The sequence below is a fragment of the Cydia pomonella genome, chromosome 8 (assembly GCF_033807575.1).
Source record: "Cydia pomonella isolate Wapato2018A chromosome 8, ilCydPomo1, whole genome shotgun sequence".
Classification (NCBI taxonomy): domain Eukaryota; kingdom Metazoa; phylum Arthropoda; class Insecta; order Lepidoptera; family Tortricidae; genus Cydia; species Cydia pomonella.
In genome coordinates this window covers 12,142,214-12,161,371 of record NC_084710.1, presented here as the reverse complement: position 1 = coordinate 12,161,371, position 19,158 = coordinate 12,142,214, and the positions used below count along the sequence as shown (strand labels likewise).

General features: G+C 37.9%; 2 protein-coding genes across 5 annotated transcripts; one reads left to right on the top strand and one right to left on the bottom strand.

Moving 5' to 3' along the window:
• The first annotated feature begins 215 nt into the window (after positions 1-215).
• LOC133520601 (uncharacterized) lies at positions 216-18,023 on the top strand. 4 transcript variants are annotated; one of them, XM_061855105.1, is made up of 6 exons: positions 216-471; positions 802-993; positions 2,172-2,310; positions 3,462-3,600; positions 4,399-4,904; positions 14,810-15,574. In XM_061855105.1, the coding sequence occupies exons 1-6, from the start codon at positions 334-336 to the stop codon at positions 14,902-14,904; spliced, it is 1,209 nt and encodes a 402-aa protein (XP_061711089.1). In that variant the 5' UTR covers positions 216-333; the 3' UTR covers positions 14,905-15,574. The 4 variants fall into 4 exon arrangements, with proteins under 4 accessions (XP_061711089.1, XP_061711090.1, XP_061711091.1 ...); XM_061855106.1 differs by having other exon boundaries at positions 4,399-4,787; positions 14,810-14,946; XM_061855107.1 differs by lacking the exon at positions 4,399-4,904 and having other exon boundaries at positions 14,810-18,023.
• Positions 6,178-10,727, bottom strand: LOC133520600 (uncharacterized). The gene has a single exon (XM_061855102.1). It carries the CDS (start codon positions 10,268-10,270, stop codon positions 7,841-7,843), a length of 2,430 nt encoding a protein of 809 aa, XP_061711086.1. The 5' UTR covers positions 10,271-10,727; the 3' UTR covers positions 6,178-7,840.
• Positions 18,024-19,158: the final 1,135 nt, after the last annotated feature.

Sequence of the window (19,158 nt, the reverse complement as noted above, 5' to 3'; positions counted from 1 at the left end):
ATTACGCCATGGTGATTGTAAAAGAGAAAGATCCCCGCAATTTCCGAAGTTTGGTTTTTGCGGTAGGCCCCCAGAGCTTTACTGCCATCTGCGTTTAGATTGTTTCGCGTGTATAGTGTTGTTTGATCCTCCCTGCTAAACACATTGAAAATAAATTGTCACATTTATAGAGCCCTTTGTCTCTGCCATCTTGCCACCAGTGATACTGTCATCTGCCTGTCCTGAGTCCTGTCATTAGTGTGCTTACTTCAGATTCATTTCGATTTCATATTTCCTTTTATTAACAAGTAAGATAACATTTATAAAGATATAAGATATTATTATCTTACAAGAATGTGGTATACCATACAGGAAGACCCGCCATATCTGCTATTAGCCAGGGCATTAAAAGGCTATGAAGTTTACGTTACGGATTACATTTCGATATGGTTTGTTTACTTCAAGAAAAATGACTTTTTGGAGTGTTTAAAGGTAAACTTATACTAGTTTTTATTTAGATAGATAGAGGAATGTATGTGCAACCAAAAATTATCCTTATAGTTAGGCACATGGAGCCCTGGTAGAGTGTAATAATTATTATATTAAAGTGACACAGAATATACTTGAAATATTTTTAGCAGACTTACCTATGGTTTGTTAATCTGTTAGAATCACTATGGTTTTCAGTTCTGTATAAGCCTTTGTGGTGCGTTATATTTGAAATCGAGCTTATTGATACATTATTCTATGATTTGAAAAAGTGGCTCTGACTGACAGACCGATTTAGTAGTGTAATTAAATCAAAATTCTTCCTTTTTTCAGGACAGCAATTTTGGTCTTGAAGTTGAACCAGATGAGTTAATTCAGAAAGGTGCTAACCTCTTAAAACAACCAACTAACCTCAGGAAAATGAAAGTAAAAAAAAGTGTTTCTACATTAGAGCTCTCCATGACCAAGTTATTTGAATACCCCTTGCAATTAAAATTGAAACTTGCAGAAGGATCAAAAGAAATGGTAAATTAACTTATACAATTAACTGGAAAATTTAGATTTGCAAAATTATTTATGAATTCTGGTGACGTGTTAAAATTCTTTAAGTAAGAGTGACATGTGTTTAACTGTAGCCAACTCGCACAATCATATCAGACCGGGTAAAAAGGGTTATATGGGGTGAGGCTTGCTCTTTGAGGCTATCTATTTGGAAGAAAGGAAGTCACAATATTTGTATAAATTTAAAATTACTAGTTTAGTATATCTAGTCTGAAGTATTGCCCAAAATTTACTAAAGTAAATTTTCATCAAATCACTAACCAGTGAAAAACCTGAGTTTGGAAACTTTGTAAATCATTAGAATATTTATTTCACATGATCATTGTTCCTCAATCACAACTGTGCCTAAGTCCTTAAATTATAACCCTTATGATAAGAAAACTACAGTAAACAATGGTACTAGGAGAATAATTATATAGGCACCAGTTATACCCTTCAATTGGCCATAGTTTTACAAAAAGTGACTTAGCCTCGTAAGAAATGAAATATTTTTGAGGCAACTAGTACAAAAATACATAAAAATCTACAAAACATGTTATGGCTGTGGTGATCCATGATGCAACCCCAGGGAGCTACCCGTAGAATCGTTGGAAGACACCCATTGGCCAAAACTCCTTTGTGAACAACACCATGTTATGTCACAGTTTCATTGTCACTTTTGATTTGTTGACATGAGAAGTCATTTAAATTATTATCATATTTTATACATAAAACATGTGGGTTTCACCATGCTAACTGATAGCACTGTCAGCAAAAATTTTAATCAACCACATACTGGTTGTATGACTGTGTATTCGATAGATTCGGATCCCTTTGGTTGGCATAATTATTGAAAGTCATAATGTAATGATATTCATATTATCATTAGTCATAACTCTGAAACAGTTAACTTTTCAGGAATTTTCTAAGGTTATCCTATAGATAGGTTAGGTTTGTTTTATGGCAATCCTAAAAAGTTACCCGTTCCTGAGAAAAACCAAATTATGGCTAACGAAAATGTGGACTAACAATACATTATGACTTAAAACTTTATGGGAAACAATAGAGACCCGTTAAGTTTCTTTTTTGCACCAGCTGTTAAGTAATGGGAGAATGAAAGCTAAAATCTTAAACTTTAACAGATTTTTGTTTTTATTTTTCAGTTTTTTCAAAATGTAACTTATATGCTACTAAAAACTGTATCAGATTTAAAAACTAGTCAGCAAGAGCTTAGAGATCTATTAAAAAAGAAAGATGATGAGATAGAAGAATACAAAAGTGAAGGAAAGGAGATAGCTTTAAGTAAGTATGATTAAGTAACAAAGATCATTGAAGAAAATTTAAATTTAAATTTCTAGTTTGAATTAATGCATAATAATATTAATAAATAAATAAATATTATAGGACATTATTACACAAATTGACTAAGTCCCACAGTAAGCTCAATAAGGCTTGTGTTGAGGGTACTTAGACCACCATATGTAGGATAACATATAAATATTTATAAATACTTAAATACATAGAAAACACCCATAACTCAGGAACAAATATCCATGCTCGTCACACAAATAAATGCCCTTACCAGGATTTGAACCCGGGACCATCAGCTTCATAGGCAGGGTCACTACCCACTAGGCCAGACCGATCGTCATAACTGAATTGTACCTATGTTTACATTTTATTCATTTGTAAGCATTATATGCATTCAATTTCTAATGTATTATCTAACTTTCAATATTTGAAGTTTTATTGGCTTGTGTGACTTCTATCTCAAGAGAAATAAATAATTATTTGTTGTAAATTAACACAAACCTTATTTTATATTATTTCAGAGAACAGTACCTATATGCACGGTGCTACATGAGGAAACTGAAAGATTTTGACATTGTATTACTGATCACATTTAGAGACTAAAATGTCATATAAACTTTTCTGGATTTCGCCTAGTTTCAGAGTTAATACCAATGTAAAAAAAAAACATCTTATCGTAACTTAGTGCAAAACGCCTTTTTGATCGCGATAATGCCATTATGGAGCGTAGTCTAAATATCCTTATTGATAGATGTCAAAAAGTGACAAGTAACCTTTGCAAGAACTAGTTTTTACAAAAAAAATCGTAAAAATTAAAAAAAAAACAAAAAAAAAAATTTTTTTTGGCAAAATTTACTGAAACTATAACATTTTTCCCTTCTTTTGACCTCAGAAGTACGTGGTTAAAATCTTTCGGATTCCTCGTGAGCACCGTGTATAAGTCAGTTTTTACATAAATATATTAATTTGTCTTGGCATTGTCTTAATCAAAAGGTTTAACAACTGTTTTACAAAAACTTTTTGAACACCACAATTGATAAAATATTGTTCTTTTATGGTGGTTAGATTGAATAGATTTATTATATGTTGTTAACTTTAAACTTATTTAAAAAAGTAACTGACATTCCCTTTAAATGTTACAGGGTATTTAAAAACCAAACAATTCAATGATGAAGAACATATGAGACAACATCAAGTAGATAAGGAATGTGCTGACCTGTTGAACATACCTAATATATTATTAGAAAAAATTGCTGCTACTACTCATAGAAATGAAGCTATGTAAGTAATTTTATTTAATATTTCATATATTATTTGCGATACTACTAATTTGGGGCAAAATCACACAAGAAATCTGATATCATCTTGTTTATCGATGTAGAGCCATATGTGTGTGTTGCATAGGTACTTTTGCGAATTTTGCGTGCAATTTTATATAGCAGGTGACTGTACTCGCTGTCTATATATGAATGTCTCACCATATTCACTTTCTTTTATTAACCTGCTTCTACTTTTACATAAATATAGCGCCTTACTTATAATTTTTCCGAAGTGTCCGGACCTACTTATTTTAGTAATTTTAGTGGGGCGTGCCTTAGTATCTTAGTATCCTACGTTACGGTACTTCGTCCCCTTTCCTCTTAACAGATACCTACTTAAACGCTAAAATCCATTGCGCGGTCTACACAGAAGTGATACTTCGTATACCGTTGGTTAATAGCGTGTTCGCATGACACTGAAAACTATGGTTTAAATTACACAAATAATTTTCAGCTACTACTACTTATTGTTAAGATAATTAATGAAATCTTTTTATTTAGACCAAAAAGGAGTTACCGTGTGCGGCAGAAGGCTTTTATATTAATACTGTGTCACGTAACACATAATTGTCCCCAATGTAGCTTGTCGTAGGATATTTGGTTGTTGTTTTTATTAAGCTAAAACTACGTTGGTATTTCAAATGAAATATGTAATATCCTGTGTCTAAAAATCGGGACGAACTTTATTATCGAAGTTAGATTATTTAGAAGTACTGTCAACGAGGTTATTGAAACTAAACAAGAACCTGTTTGGTTTCAGGTCTAGACTCTGCGCAGACGCAGTACTGTGTCTGAAGCAAACTGTCCGCCATTATACCGATAGACGGACTCCAATCTATGCGTGTTTCCTCAACTTTAAGAAAACCTCCAACCAAATACCCTATGACAAACTTTGGCAAAAAATGAGATCGGAACCCGTCGTTCCGGACGAGATGGTTGTGATGTTGGAATATTTTTACAAAAACCAATTAAATACGAGACCACGACCTCGGCTCTTTAATCCGTACCTTTATTGCCTCTTCGAGCAGCTCAGCAACGCCAGAGTCGGCTGCTGCATACAAGGAAAAATCATAAACCATATCAGCTTCAAAGACAATTTGGTTTTGCTGGGTCCTTGGCCTAGTGCAATAATAAAACTCTTACAGAAATGTGAGGATTATGCTAAGGAAAATGGGTTTAGGTTTAATGTAAATAAAAGTAAACTGTTAGTGTTCCAAAGCCCTCGTGGCCGCAAGATAACGATGGTCCCACACGTGTATCTACATGGTACGATATTAGGAAAAGTATCGCGTTACAAATACCTTGATCACTGGCTGTCGGAGTATCTTTCTGATAGTGATGATTTTTCAGATATGGACAGTGATGAGTTTTCTAATAGCGAGAACTTTTCGGACAGTGAAGACTGATAATTTTGAGCGTGAACATATTATGTGTATTATGTTCGTCTGCCCTATTGTATATGTATAAAGCAGCTAGAAGTGTGTGTATAAACTTTGCTTTCTAGGCAACTTCCAGTTTTGTGAATATACTAAGTATTTATATATGTTAGATTCCCATGGGAATAATAAATACGTATACAAATATTTATTGCCTAAATCTAGCCTAAATAAAACTGGTGCTTTTTTTGTTCGTGTCGATATGCCAACGATTATGATCTCATAATTAAATAACTTAAACCTCAGTTTTTAATTGCGTGGAATTCTGAAGTCTTCTTGTGATGTCAGGCAAAAAAATACTCCTTAAATTTATGTTGACAATTACAAGCCAAAATAAAACATCGGAAATACATTGGGACATGATTATTTTTAATTCCAATCATCATAATACTTTATTCGTGAAAACAATGATAGTTTAATTTTAAAGTGCACTATTTCGACAAGAGAAAATATCAGGTATTTTTCTGGGGTAAAAAATAATTGTTACTGGTATCATTCTAATGACTTTCATGTATTTACGATACATGAAACCACCTTTGGACTAAAATTATATTTTTTATACTTTGTACTATCTCGTCTCGTTTTAAACAAAAATAATGTTCTATTGAATTAATTTCAAAAATAATGTTCTAGTGAAATGTTTAGTTTATACCGTGGCAGCTCCAGCTATCCTCCCATACGAACCCTGTTTTTAGCATATCTGGCCACTGCGATATAATTGTAATAAATGTCTACGTCACGTGCTGTTGGTCTAGCTACTGGAGAGAAATAAGCGGACTGTATAACTTATGTAAAAATATATTAAAACTATAAATCGACCGTTACAATAAAAACAGAGCGCGGCGCGTACAGCATAATCGCGAGCGGGACGGACGCGAGCCGTCGTGTTTCGTGTCTCGCGGTTGGTGGAAGAATGTCGCGCGCGGTGCGCGGTGCGCGGGGCGCGGGCGCGGGCGCGGCGGCCGGTGGACGACCGGTTCTGCTCCGTGCGTCCAGCAGGGCCTAAGATGATGCGTTGGTGCTATCACCACCATATACTCCCGGCGTTGAAGACTCATTGTCTTCAAGACTGTAGATCGGGAGAGGGCATATTGTGTTAAAGGCTCGACGTATGATTCCCTTCTTGGTCTTGATGTCTGCTACTCTGGCCACTCCATCCTTTCCAGGTAGCACGTTGACGATACGGCCCATTAACCACATAAGAGGCGGTTGGTTGTTCTCCTTCACTACTACCATAGTGCCAACTTCAAGCCTTCCTCTTGAACTGCGCCATTTTGTCCTCTGTTGAAGACTGAAGATGTACTCGCTTGAGAAACGATTCCAAAAGTGCTGTTTGAGAACTTCTATCCGCTGGAACCTTTGGAGACTTGAGATGTTCTGGCTGGAGACTTGACGATGTGGTACGGCCGTAAGAGATCTCCCAATAAGAAAGTGTGACGGAGTAAGGGGTGTAAGGTCAGAGGGGTCGTCGGAAAGGGGGGTAAGAGGTCGTGAATTTAAAATTGCTTCGACCTGACTAAGGCATGTCGCCATCTCTTCAAAGGTGAGATGCGTAAGGCCTAACACTCTACGTAAATGATGCTTCACCGATTTAACAGCAGACTCCCATAAGCCGCCAAAATGAGGAGTGTACGCGGGAATAAAAGAGAAGTTAATACCTTCAGCAGCCCTATCCTTGGCTAAATCTTGGTTCAGCACGTTAGCGAGCTCGTTGGCAGCGCCAACAAAGGTAGTACCATTGTCCGAGAATATGGTTCTCGGCTTCCCTCGACGAGCTATAAACCGATCGAGCGCTGCAATAAAAGCTTCTTTAGTAAGATCAGAGACAAGCTCCAAATGAAGTGCCCGTGTTGCTAAGCAAACGAAAATACAAATATAAGCTTTCACAAGTCTGCAGCCTCTACCCTTGCGATCGGCTATCAAAATAGGTCCGGCATAATCAGTGCCTGTTTCAATAAATGGAAATTCAAGATGTAACCGCTCCTTTGGTAAGTTACCCATTACAGGTTGGATCGTTTCTGCCTTGAGCCTAATGCAACGGATACATTGTTGAACTGTATGCTTTACTAAGTTGCGTCCCCCAAGAGGCCAGTAATTTTGACGTAAAACTGACATAAGTAACTGAGGACCTGCATGGAGAGCGCGGAGGTGCAACATCCTAACTAGAAGCCTTATTATAGGTTGTTTACAACAAACAATTATGGGGTGCTTAACACCGTAATCGTAGAAGGAATTAAGTAGTCGACCGCCAACTCTGATAAGACCAGCGTCGTAAAATGGGGACAATGATTTAAGTCTGCTTTGTTTTGGTAATTCCTTTCCTGATTTGAGCAATTCATAATCTTCAGGAAAGGCAGTTTGTTGAGATATGCGAAGGATCAGAGTAGATGCAGCAGATAATTCAGACGCGGTAAGGTAACCCTGTTTCTTATTACTAGCATTCTGACAATTGTATGTGAATCTTTTAATGTAGGCAATTACCCGCTGAATCTTTGCATAATCTGAGCGATTATTAATCAAAGTTTGAATAGCATTGGCATCATCTGAATTGGATGAAGTAATGACGAATGATTTATGTGTTATGATCTCTGGTAATGAGGTTTCACTTTCAGAGCCAGGTGTAGTTGGCCAATGTGAAGAATCTGACGCTAAAAAAGACGGCCCGGACCACCATAAAGACGAGGTTTGTATAAGATCCGCATCAAGACCCCGAGACACGAGATCAGCTGAATTTTCTTTAGAAGGAACGTAACGCCAACATTCCTGTTAAAAGCTATCTTGTATCTCGGAGATACGGTTTTTTACGAACGGCCTTAGAAGAGCTGGAGAAGATTTTAACCATCCAAGGACAATCATGGAGTCGCACCAAAATATGCAACGTTCTGGTTTCAAGGTCAGTGACTCCAGGACTTTAGTACACAGTCTTGTTCCCAACAATGCTGCACAAAGTTCAAGACGAGGGATAGTCGTGGCCTTAATTGGTGCAATTTTGCTCTTGGAGGCCAGAAGACGCACACACACAGAGCCATCCCCGGCCACGGAGCGGGCATAAAGGCACGCTCCATATGCCTTTTCTGAGGCATCAGTAAAAATATGAAACTCAATAGAAGCAAATGATTCACATAATATCCATCTTGGTATATTTACATTATTTAGGTTAGGTAATGTTTTTGCAAAATTGTTCCATGATGTAAGTAAGCTGCCTGAAAGAGGCTGATCCCAATCCATTTTGTCTACCCACAATTTTTGCATTAAAATTTTGGCTTCTACAATGCAAGGTGTAACTAAACCAAGAGGATCGAATATCTGTGCTATGGCTGACAATATAGTGCGTTTGGTAACTACGGAAGGAACTGAAATGTTTATTTGAAAGGTTAAAGTATCTTGAGTACAATGCCAGCTAATGCCAAGTGTTTTTGATAATTCTTTTTCGCTTAAGTTTACGGTATGATTAAGAGAAGGTTCATTTTTGATTTGCTTTAGAATTTGTTCGCTATTAGATTGCCACTTTCGAAGATTGAATTTTGCTGAGCGAAGAGTGTCTGTGACCCTTTGACACAGAGACACGGTATCAGCAATTGAGTGTGACCCTGACAGGAAGTCATCTACGTAAAAGTCTTTTGATATTGCATCTTGAGTTTGCTTGTCTAGAGAATCCTGTGCCAACTGGAGAAGACAGCGTGTGCTAAGGTAAGGAGCCGACGCTGTACCATAAGTCACAGTATTAAGTGTGTAAATTTTTATAGGTTGCGAGGGGTTAGCCCGCCAGAGAATCTTTTGAAGAGACCGTTGTTCCTCGTCAACTAAAATTTGTCGGTACATTTTTTCTATGTCTGCAGACACCACAAACTTATGTTGACGGAATCTAAGTAGTATAGAGAATAAGTCATCTTGAATCCTAGGACCTACTAGCTGGATGTCGTTTAGGGACTTTCCAGACGTGGTGGCAGCAGACGCGTCAAAAACCGCCCGCAGCTTGGTAGTGCTGCTAGAATCCCTTAGAATTCCATGATGTGGTAGAAAATATGACTGTCGCGAAGTGTCATGAAAACTTTCGCTCATGTGGCCTAACGTTTCATATTCAGTAATGAAGTCAACGTACCGCTCTCTAAACAAAGGGTCCCTATCAAACTTTCGCTCTAAGGAAAGGAACCTGCGTCTAGCCAGTTCGAACGAGCTTCCCAATACGTCTGGTGACTCCTTCAATGGCATAGTGACCACAAAGCGTCCCTCTTCATCACGTTTTGTTGTAGTGGTAAAGATTTGCTCACATGTATTTTCGTCTACGGTGAGATTATGTTTTGAAGGTATTGTGTCAAGCTCCCAAAATGGAGAAAGATCTATGCCCGTTTGCTGATCATTAAGAAAGAAACAAACAGGATTATGAAGTTTATTAAGGCTTGGCTGATACAAAGCTCCTACGACAAGCCAGCCAAGTTTAGTTTCAACAAGGAGTGGATTTTGTTTTCCAAGATCTATACGCCCTGAACCAAGTATAGCCCAAAAGATTTGGGCACCGACAAGAAGATTAATTGAAGACGGTTCATAATAAGAGGGGTCAGCTAAACAAAGTCCTGAAGGAATAGGTATTTCATTCACGTTTAAAAACTGGTCAGGAATGGGTCGTGTGACCTTTGGCAATATATAACAATCAATGTCTGTCTTAAACGTTCCATCGCGAGACTCCATATGAAGAGCGCAAGCCTGTACACTTTTTGACTCTTGTTCGTTTAAACCAGACGTATTAGAAATAATAGAGCGTGTCGGCAATGATAGTCTACTCGTCAAACTCTGCGAAATGTAATTTGCTGTGCTGCCATTATCCAGCATGATTCTCACTGTGTGCAACTGACCCTTGCTGTCACTGACCTTCACCTGAGCTGTGGAAAGAAATACATGTGGCGATACATTACCCATGACGTGATTGGTTGCCGACAATGCTACGTGTTCTGTAGGGGTATTTGTGTCATTATGAGTGCAACAACGTATTGTGTCTGACCTTACAATATTTACAATGACTAAGACTGCATTTCGACTCATGATGTCCCGGGCGCAGACAATTAAGGCACACTTTATACTCCTTGGCCTTATTCCAACGTTGGTCAACCGGCAAGGCTCTGAAGGTGTCACAATTAAAGATATAGTGGGTCTTGTTACACAAAGGACAGGGTTTAAGATGATTTTTGGCACTGTCATGTTGACTTGAAGAGGCTACAAAACTTTTCGGTTTACTGACTGACGGCTCAGCCTTCGACTTATTATTTTTGGATTCTTCTAATGTTTCAAGAAGATTACACCTGTTACTCAAAAATGTCAGAAAATTGTCAAGCGAAGGAGGTTCTGACAATGAGTTCCTATGCTCCTCCCATTTTCTACTAGTAATGTTGTCTAACTTTGACGACATTATATGAATGACTAAGGTATCCCAATGATCGACTGGCTGATCAAGGGTAGCCAGTGCTCTAAGATTTTTATTTGCAGTGTCGACTATTTGTCGGAGACCATGACAAGACTCGCGGTGAATCGGGTCTATGTTAAAAAGAGCTTGAACATGATTATTTACCAATAATTGTTTGTTGTCGTACCTGTCGCATAGCAATTTCCATGCTGCATTATAATTTTCTGCCCTAAAATCTAAGCTAAGGATCACTATGGCCGCACTTCCGTGAAGAGAAGCACGAAGATAATGGAATTTATTGATATCATCTATGCTTTTCTCCGTATGAATTAATGAAACATAAATATCTTTAAATTCCAACCAATTCTGACAGCCGCCGCTAAAATGTGGTAGATTTATTTTTGGCAAACGTACGTTGCTTTGTCTGCATGATATGACAGTTGGGCACTCATCGGAACCTACCTCAGACCTGGCGCTAGCGTACTCCTTAGCGCGCTGACTACGATGTCGCTCCAATAGTTCTCGTGCGGTCGCGAGCTCGTGGTAATAAGTCCCTTCAAACTGCTCTCGATCGGTATACAGCTCGCTCGGGTCCTCCACTAGCTGCTCCAACTCGCTCTGAAACGTGTCATATGACTCATATAAAGCATCTATTTTGTTTATGCGTAGTAGTTAGGGAGGTGGCGAGCATTTCGGTATATGATTTGCACACGTTTCACATCGAGGTAGATTGCAGTTTACGTCAGTACGAATCGATTTGGTCCAGTCAATAATGGTCCTACGTCGCTGCGTTTTCGCGTTACAGCCGATTAAAGTTGTTAAAAAAAAAAGGGGTATCAAATTATTTGCACACGTCTGCCTCTGGGGTTCATGGTCACAAATATCTTGGAAACGAAGAAAATCGAGGAGGCAGACATTCAGGGCTCTGCATTATCATGGGACGGAGTTGTAAAAGTGTTTGAAAAAAAAACTCTACTAAGTCATTTGCACACGGTTCTCATTGCCCCCATTCGATTCATTACGACTCCGTGGATACGAAAAAACATTTGGCAGACACTTTGCTCACTGATATTTAACTTTATAACGGTTTGAAATGGACGTAATCAAGGGGAAGCGGGTATTGCATGTTATTATTGTGATTCTTTATAGGTTTATTATTATTATTTTGTTTATTGTTATTCGCTGAACTCACGGTGACAATCCAACTTCTTCTAGAGCTGAAATCTACGAAATTATTTGTTTTAAATGCTAAGAGGAAACGAAATGCGCTCGAAACTTTAATTGGAGAGTGAATTTTTTTCAATTGTAGTTTTTATTTGTATAAAATACGTAGATTTTTAACCTCGGCTCTATTTTCTTCTTTTTACAATAGAAAAGTTAACAAAAAGCGATAATATTTAAAAAGCGTCGTCATCACTGGCATCCGAGAAGCCTTGGCGATCGTTCATGTCGGCGCTTTCATCCATGTCTCCTTCCTCATCTGAAAAATACACAACGTGTTAAAATTTTTATGGCACGAAAGTTACATGATACACCTAAATGAAAAAATTATTACCTGATTGGTGTTCAGGATCTTCAACTATGGAGATGTTTTATACCTGCGGAGCCGCAGTTAACAGGCAGAAGCCAAATATTTTGAAGAGTTTTGAAAATCGTTCGTATAGATTCTATTAATTATTTTCAATAATATTCAGTAGATGCAAAATTTTGTATTTGCAGCTTGGCGCGAGTGTCGAGTTGAAAAAAAAAAAAAAAAAAAAAAAAATTCAAATGGTCTGCCTTTGGAATATCAGGGGTCTGAACGTCTGCCTCATCGATTTTTTTCGTTTTCATGATAAATTGAAACATCAGTCCAAGAGGCAGACATGTGCGCATAATATAGCACATCTTTTTTTTTTTACATTTTTGAAGCGCTGTCAATAGACAACGCAGCGGCATCACGCTGGCAGACTATTTTTCCGTGGTCCTTTTCATTGTTTTTAATCGAACAATTCAAATCTGCCAAGTGTGCATTTCATATACAGTTTTTTAAATAATAAAAATAACTTAAAAAATTGAAAACTTCAAAAGTCAGAGCCCTGGATGTCTGCCTCTTCGATTTTTTGTGTTTACAGGATGACTGTGATCATCAGCCCCAGAGGCAGACATGTGCAAATAATATCGCCCACCTTTTTTTTTTAACATATTTGAAACGCTGTAAATTGACAACGCAGCGCCACCGTGGTGGCAGACGAGGTCCTTTATGTTTCTCAAGGTATCATTATTGCTATTAATAACGTCTGCCATGTGTGCTGATGATATCGAAATTTTGCTCGCCACCTCCCTAACTATAGGTCTAGTTCGACCAATTGTGGGTCACTCAACTGAGCACAAGATTTTGCTGTAGTTAAATAAGCAGTAAATTGCGTAAGCTTAGCTTTAACTGTACCACGCTTCTTAATTAATTCTTTGCAGCGTGTTTCTGTAGCCATTATGCAGTGAAAAAATAGAAAAAGTGAAATAGAATTAAGTACTAAGTGTTCTACGTAATAACTATGTTAACTGATGAAAAAAAATAGCAACACTATTCTCAACTTTGCTCTAAGCTTTTTTGCAGGCGTTGAAATTTCGTGGAATAAGCTACTTGTGATATTGCTATTAAGAAATCGTATCGTAAAATGCTTTTCTCGACCAACCCACTTTTATTATGAAAAATAATTACGATTTTAACTTTTATTTATGACTAAATTACTTTGCAAGAATGACGATAATAATAATGGAAGTTAAAAATAAAGCTTTGTAAGACTGAACAAGACAACTTTAACATGCAATTAAGATCGAAGCACTTTTAATGGTTTGTTTTGATCGTAAGTAATTTTAATGAAATGATTTTAAAAACTACTTTACTGTTTATGGGAATGCAAACTAAAATAAGGGGAATATTGGAATGATCTCACAGTTATGCTATCCGTAATCGTAGGCCGGTAGGTAGTGAGCTCCAATCCCGATGATTATTCTGTTTGTGGTTTTTATTATATGAACTTCTTGCACTTGTATTTATGATGTTTGTTGTTCACCCGGTGTTGCTTCTGTTGTTGTACGTAGTTCGAAGATACTGCTGCTGATGCGCTGCGACCTCCACTCGTAGAACCGTCGTGATGAGGTGATCAATCGTAGAACGACGGATACGATATTAACGGTTTTATTTTAAATCGCGCTTGTAACGGTCCACTGTCATTTACTACGGCGTTTAAGGACCATATGTTGGTCTAGCTACTGGAGAGAAATAAGCGGACTGTATAACTTATGTAAAAATATATTAAAACTATAAATCGACCGTTACAATAAAAACAGAGCGCGGCGCGTACAGCATAATCGCGAGCGGGACGGACGCGAGCCGTCGTGTTTCGTGTCTCGCGGTTGGTGGAAGAATGTCGCGCGCGGTGCGCGGTGCGCGGGGCGCGGGCGCGGGCGCGGCGGCCGGTGGACGACCGGTTCTGCTCCGTGCGTCCAGCAGGGCCTAAGATGATGCGTTGGTGCTATCACCACCACGTGCTTAAAATTATTGTCATTCTTTGTATTTTCCTAAAACGAAACTGAATTGATTGAGTTCTATCAAGTATTTTGACGTAATCCGCCGTTCGTGCGACGGAGGCAGCGGCAAGCGGCGTCCATAGGTGGGGAACAAAGGTCGGGTCGCTGTGTTCCACTCCAACCTATGGCCGCCGCTCGCCGCTGCTGCCGCCGCACGATGCCGTGACCGAGCAGTGAGTGTGTTCTTCTTACATCTATCTACCCTCCATTTCAAACAAATTGCATAATTGTTTACGTCATGACTCATGTCATTCGGCTTTCAACAGTTTGAACGTGCGAATGTGTTTGGAATTATGTTCAAGGGAACTGCCCACTTTGAAAATTTTCAGTCAAATAAGAGTTCATGCAAGAAATATTAACTTCATATAAAAATAATTGATAATAATATGTAGAGTACAAAAATGTTCACTATCCCTGAAACGTCAAATTATGACAGCTGTCAGAATTCCACGCAATTAAAAACGAAGGTTTAGGTACGTAGTTATTTAAAGGATAATGTCCACTTGTCTGGAATGAGTATTAATACTACTCTCATGTGCAATGCAGCGGATATTTACTCAGACTATTCAAAGCGGCTGCTGTACGCCACGCAAGAATGGGTCACTGCTGTTATTCTTGGCATTACATATTTTTATATATTCAGAATTTATATTGTTTTATAACTTTGAAATTACCACAAACAACAAAACTGAGGTAGGTATATATTATGAAAGTACTGTTTCTCTAAAGCCAATAAGGTACAGTCTTGTATTATTAATTTTCAGAGAGCGGGAAAACTTGGAAAATCTCAACATTAAGCAGGAGCCTACTACGCCGTGTGCTAGCCAAAGTGCACCCTGCCTTGCTTCCAATGACGTAAAGATAGAGCCCAAGGTAGAACCTCAGAACAACTCATTCAGTCCGAGAAAGAAACGAAAGCAATTACTAAATTATTAAATTTGCAGAAGTAGGAAATTGGATATTGTTATCTAATTATAGTCTTGTTTCTTGTCACGTATATGAAATCCAATATATGTTTTGTGATTTTTATGTAGGTAATGATAACTGTGACAGAGCACTTGCCTAATAATAACAAAGAGTTAGTGATTGTAGTAGAGATATAAAGTCTAACCCCCTTAGTTATAAACGCGCTACAAGTCTCAATTAGTTAATTATTATTTTATCCTTTCTTACAAATACAGAAGTCAAACTGACAGATTAAGACAAAGATTGTTAACAATAGTAGCTAATTGAGGTTGTAGCGTGAATATGAATAAGAGGGTAACAAGAAATCGCCCTCCGAGTTTGACAGCTGAAGTACTTAATCGTGTAGAACTAGTGGTGTTGTGACTGTTTTGTCAAATTCTTGATAACCAGAATTTGACAAAATAGAAATAAAATTTTGATAACCAGATTTACCGCATAATCTACGGCTCTGCATAGCGCGATCTACATTAGCTCTCAGAGTCAAGTGTAAAAATATGGGTGTACACATCTTACTCAAAAATATGTCCCATAGCATCTTATTACAGTGTAATAAGAGCGTAGTACCATATTTATGAGACGATTCTCTCGATACATATTTCCATGTATCTTGGCTTATATAGGATTAATAAGTAACTATAGGTCTACTTTTTAACTAAGGTGGTTGATAAGAAGTTATTATGGTCAGCTACGATCTGGTTGAAGGCTTGGCTGCATGAAACGGGTTTGTATTATGTTAAGGTAGTAAAAATATATTATATATTTAACTAGTTTTAGTCTCAAACATCAGCTTTCATGTACTAACAAATCACAGTGCAACTTACCAACCGCTTCAGTTATAGACCTATAGTTGAGCTGTTGTTGAGTAATGAGGTAATTAACGTATTAGTTATTGATTGTATTATATGTATAAAGTCTAAAAGACGCGTCCTCTAGTGAACTACATGGCACTATACAGCGCAATATTGAGAAAAACCATTGAGAAAATTTAAGCATAGAGTGCTCACTTCATACGTCAGTTTTCTTACCAAATACGCGTAATATTTTCTAACTCGACATCTAGCGTCAAGTAGCGAAAAGTCTAATGCTCAACAATTTTCAGCTAATATTATAACCGGATTAACCGGAATTCAACTCCTTCTGCATGCAATATTAGTTTAAAATTGTTGAGCAATAGACTTCTCGTATACTCTCTTGGATACTCGTGACATCTAGTGTCAAGTAGGGGTACTGATAAATCCGCTACTTGACCCTACGACGGTTTTGGCAGGAAAATTGATGTATGGAGTGAGCACTGTATGCTTACTTATTCCTCTGTGGTGGTAACTGAATTGTCAAACGTCAGCTTTTCATCATCAGAGTTACCGCGTAATGTAGTTAGCTACACAACGCCACCTACACTAGGTGTCTCTCAAATTCGAAGCATACATTTGTCTTATACTTTACACATGTTATACAATCAACGTATCTTTGCTTCGCCTAGATATGTAGTCTTCTATTTAAGCTACTTGTACGATTAAAATTGAGAGCATCGGCAGTTCTTGTGGAGACAATTTTAATCGTAGTATTGTACAGTCGTGTAATATGCAGTTGTCACATTCTTGTACAGGAGTGAATAAAAGGCAAATTGCTGTTTATAATAAAAGTTTACTAGGTATATAGAACTGTATAAACTACTTGATTTAGTTGTGCTAGTGTAAAATTGTTACTATAAATGAAATTCATTGGAGATAGGCATTAACTCTTTGACTAAGTACCGATAAGCAAGAAAGCTACTTAAGCTACGTGTTCGATGCGGATCCGCATGTGACTCCGGTGTGCGAGCGGGATATTATTAAATCTTCCTAAGGCCCACCGTAGAAAAAAATTAACTCAATGGTAAAGGGTTACACTATGGTTGAATTATTTTTGTTTTGAAATCGACAGAAACTAATAAATGCAACTCTGTTCGAATTGAAAATTATTTAAATTACATTGAAGTAATTAGTGCTACGGGTAGGGTGATGGGTCTTATGAGGATATACTTGCATAGAGTTGTTTATCTAACCGTGTAAAACATTTTTAGGTACTTTAGTCCAACTAGAGTAGTACCTACCTACGTTGTAGTGAGGTCTGGTACTTTTTTGTGGTATGTACCTACTAACTTATGTCATAATTATCTTTCATATATTACGTAAGTACTTAAAACGAATTTATGAATTTTGGATGAACGTGACAAACATAACAAAATATTAGAAACATAAGGATTTTTTAACAGACGTATAAGTAAGTACTATTAATGTATTGTTTTACAATATTTTATAGTGTTACAAAATGTATTTTAAATACCCAATTGATTTTTAGTGCCAATAAAGCAGCAAATGAAATATCGAATGTTCTATACGTATGGCTTATCATTGCTATGCATCGAACATGCTCGTCGTTTTCCCAATAACAATTATTCGTAACATTATCGCGAATAAATAGGCCTAAATAACCAATTTCAAGGTGTTTCTGACTGTCCAGCAGCCGTGGGACCTGCCCGTTTGGTTAGGCACCGAAACTAATTTGATTGGTGCTTTTTTGGTTACCAATCACTGGGCGTTTGCCCCAGATAGGTACTTATGTGTTTAATTACAGCGCAACGCATATTCGTAATAACATCAAAAGCTTAAGAATATATCTCCAATTTAATTACATTTATTGCAACTTGTGATTGTTGATGAATATGAAATTTTATAGTAAATACATTACTATTAGAACCATTTTATTATTAAATTCGTACTTATGTGCATGTAATAAGATGGAGCGGGTTACGTACTTTCTCTAGATATTCATTTAACATTACGGCCTCGGTGGAAATGGCCATAACTTTTTACCCTCATATAGGCTTGTATTTCAAGCGAGGCTATTTTGACCCCCCGACCACTTGTCCAAGCCCAAATACATGAGTAATGCATAATCAGTAAAATGTAGATATGTTCTGAGCAAGTCAAATTGTAAGTTATTTTCTATTTAATACATGGTAACACTAGCTTTAATATGTACTTATTGGCAACATCAAAAATGTTAAAATTTAATGGTTTAAAAAACTACAACAGTGTGGATTACAAACATATTATTAATTCTATGTAGGTAATGTATTTATCTACTGCTCCAAGCATCATACGGCAAGCAGCATCATACATATATATGTATTATTATTATCTCCTTTATTTATTTATTTTCTCAGGCTAGGATTTTTACAATATGTATATAAAAGTAAAATATAAAAACACTTACAAAACAATATGAACACATTATAAAAAACCTAACCTAGTGTGCCGCCAGCAGCGGGGCAGGGCCCAAGCTGCCGGTGGTCAGGGCTGCAGAGAGAGGAACCGCCTGACTATCCGCGCCGTGTCCAAGATCATCGCCTTCTGCATCTGACCCTTGATCCAACCACCTAGCGAGAGTCTCTCAAGGTGTTGGTCGAGACTCTTCGCTATGAGACCGTTCGCTAAAACGACTATCGGGACAATGATCGTCGAATCAACATCCCACATGGCGGTTATCTCGTGAACCAAGTCTAGGTACTTCCTGGATTTGTCCTTCTCGGCTTTCACGAGATTCTCATCATGGGGCATGGTGATGTCGACGAGCACGGCCCGGCGTTGCGATCGCTCTATTACCACAATGTCAGGCTTATTGGCATAGTCCTGTCAGAGATAATAGATCGATCCCAATAGAGCGTCGCACGACCATTTTCGAGAACTGGTGCAGGTGAGTACTTGTAGAACGGTACTTCGCGGTCCACAAGGCCGTATAGAAGAGCAAGTTGCTGGTGAATAATCCTGGCTACGAGATTATGTCTGTGCAAGTACTCGCCGTTAGCAAGATGAGAACAACCGGAAATAATATGCCTGAGTGACTCTCCGGGACGGCGGCATGCCCGACAAATGTCGACCGTACCGTCCTTCAGGATATATACGTATTTCCGGTAATTGTTCGTCATCATACCTTCGTCCGCGATTGCACAGACAAAACCCTCGGTTTCTCCGAAGAGGTCCCTAAATCGTAACCAGTTCACCGACGCTAGCAGGTCCACGTCGGGTCCCGTGAGGGCCTTGTAGACACGTTACTCTCCCATGCCGCCTTGCGATTCGCAGTACTTAGTACCACAGGTTTGCGC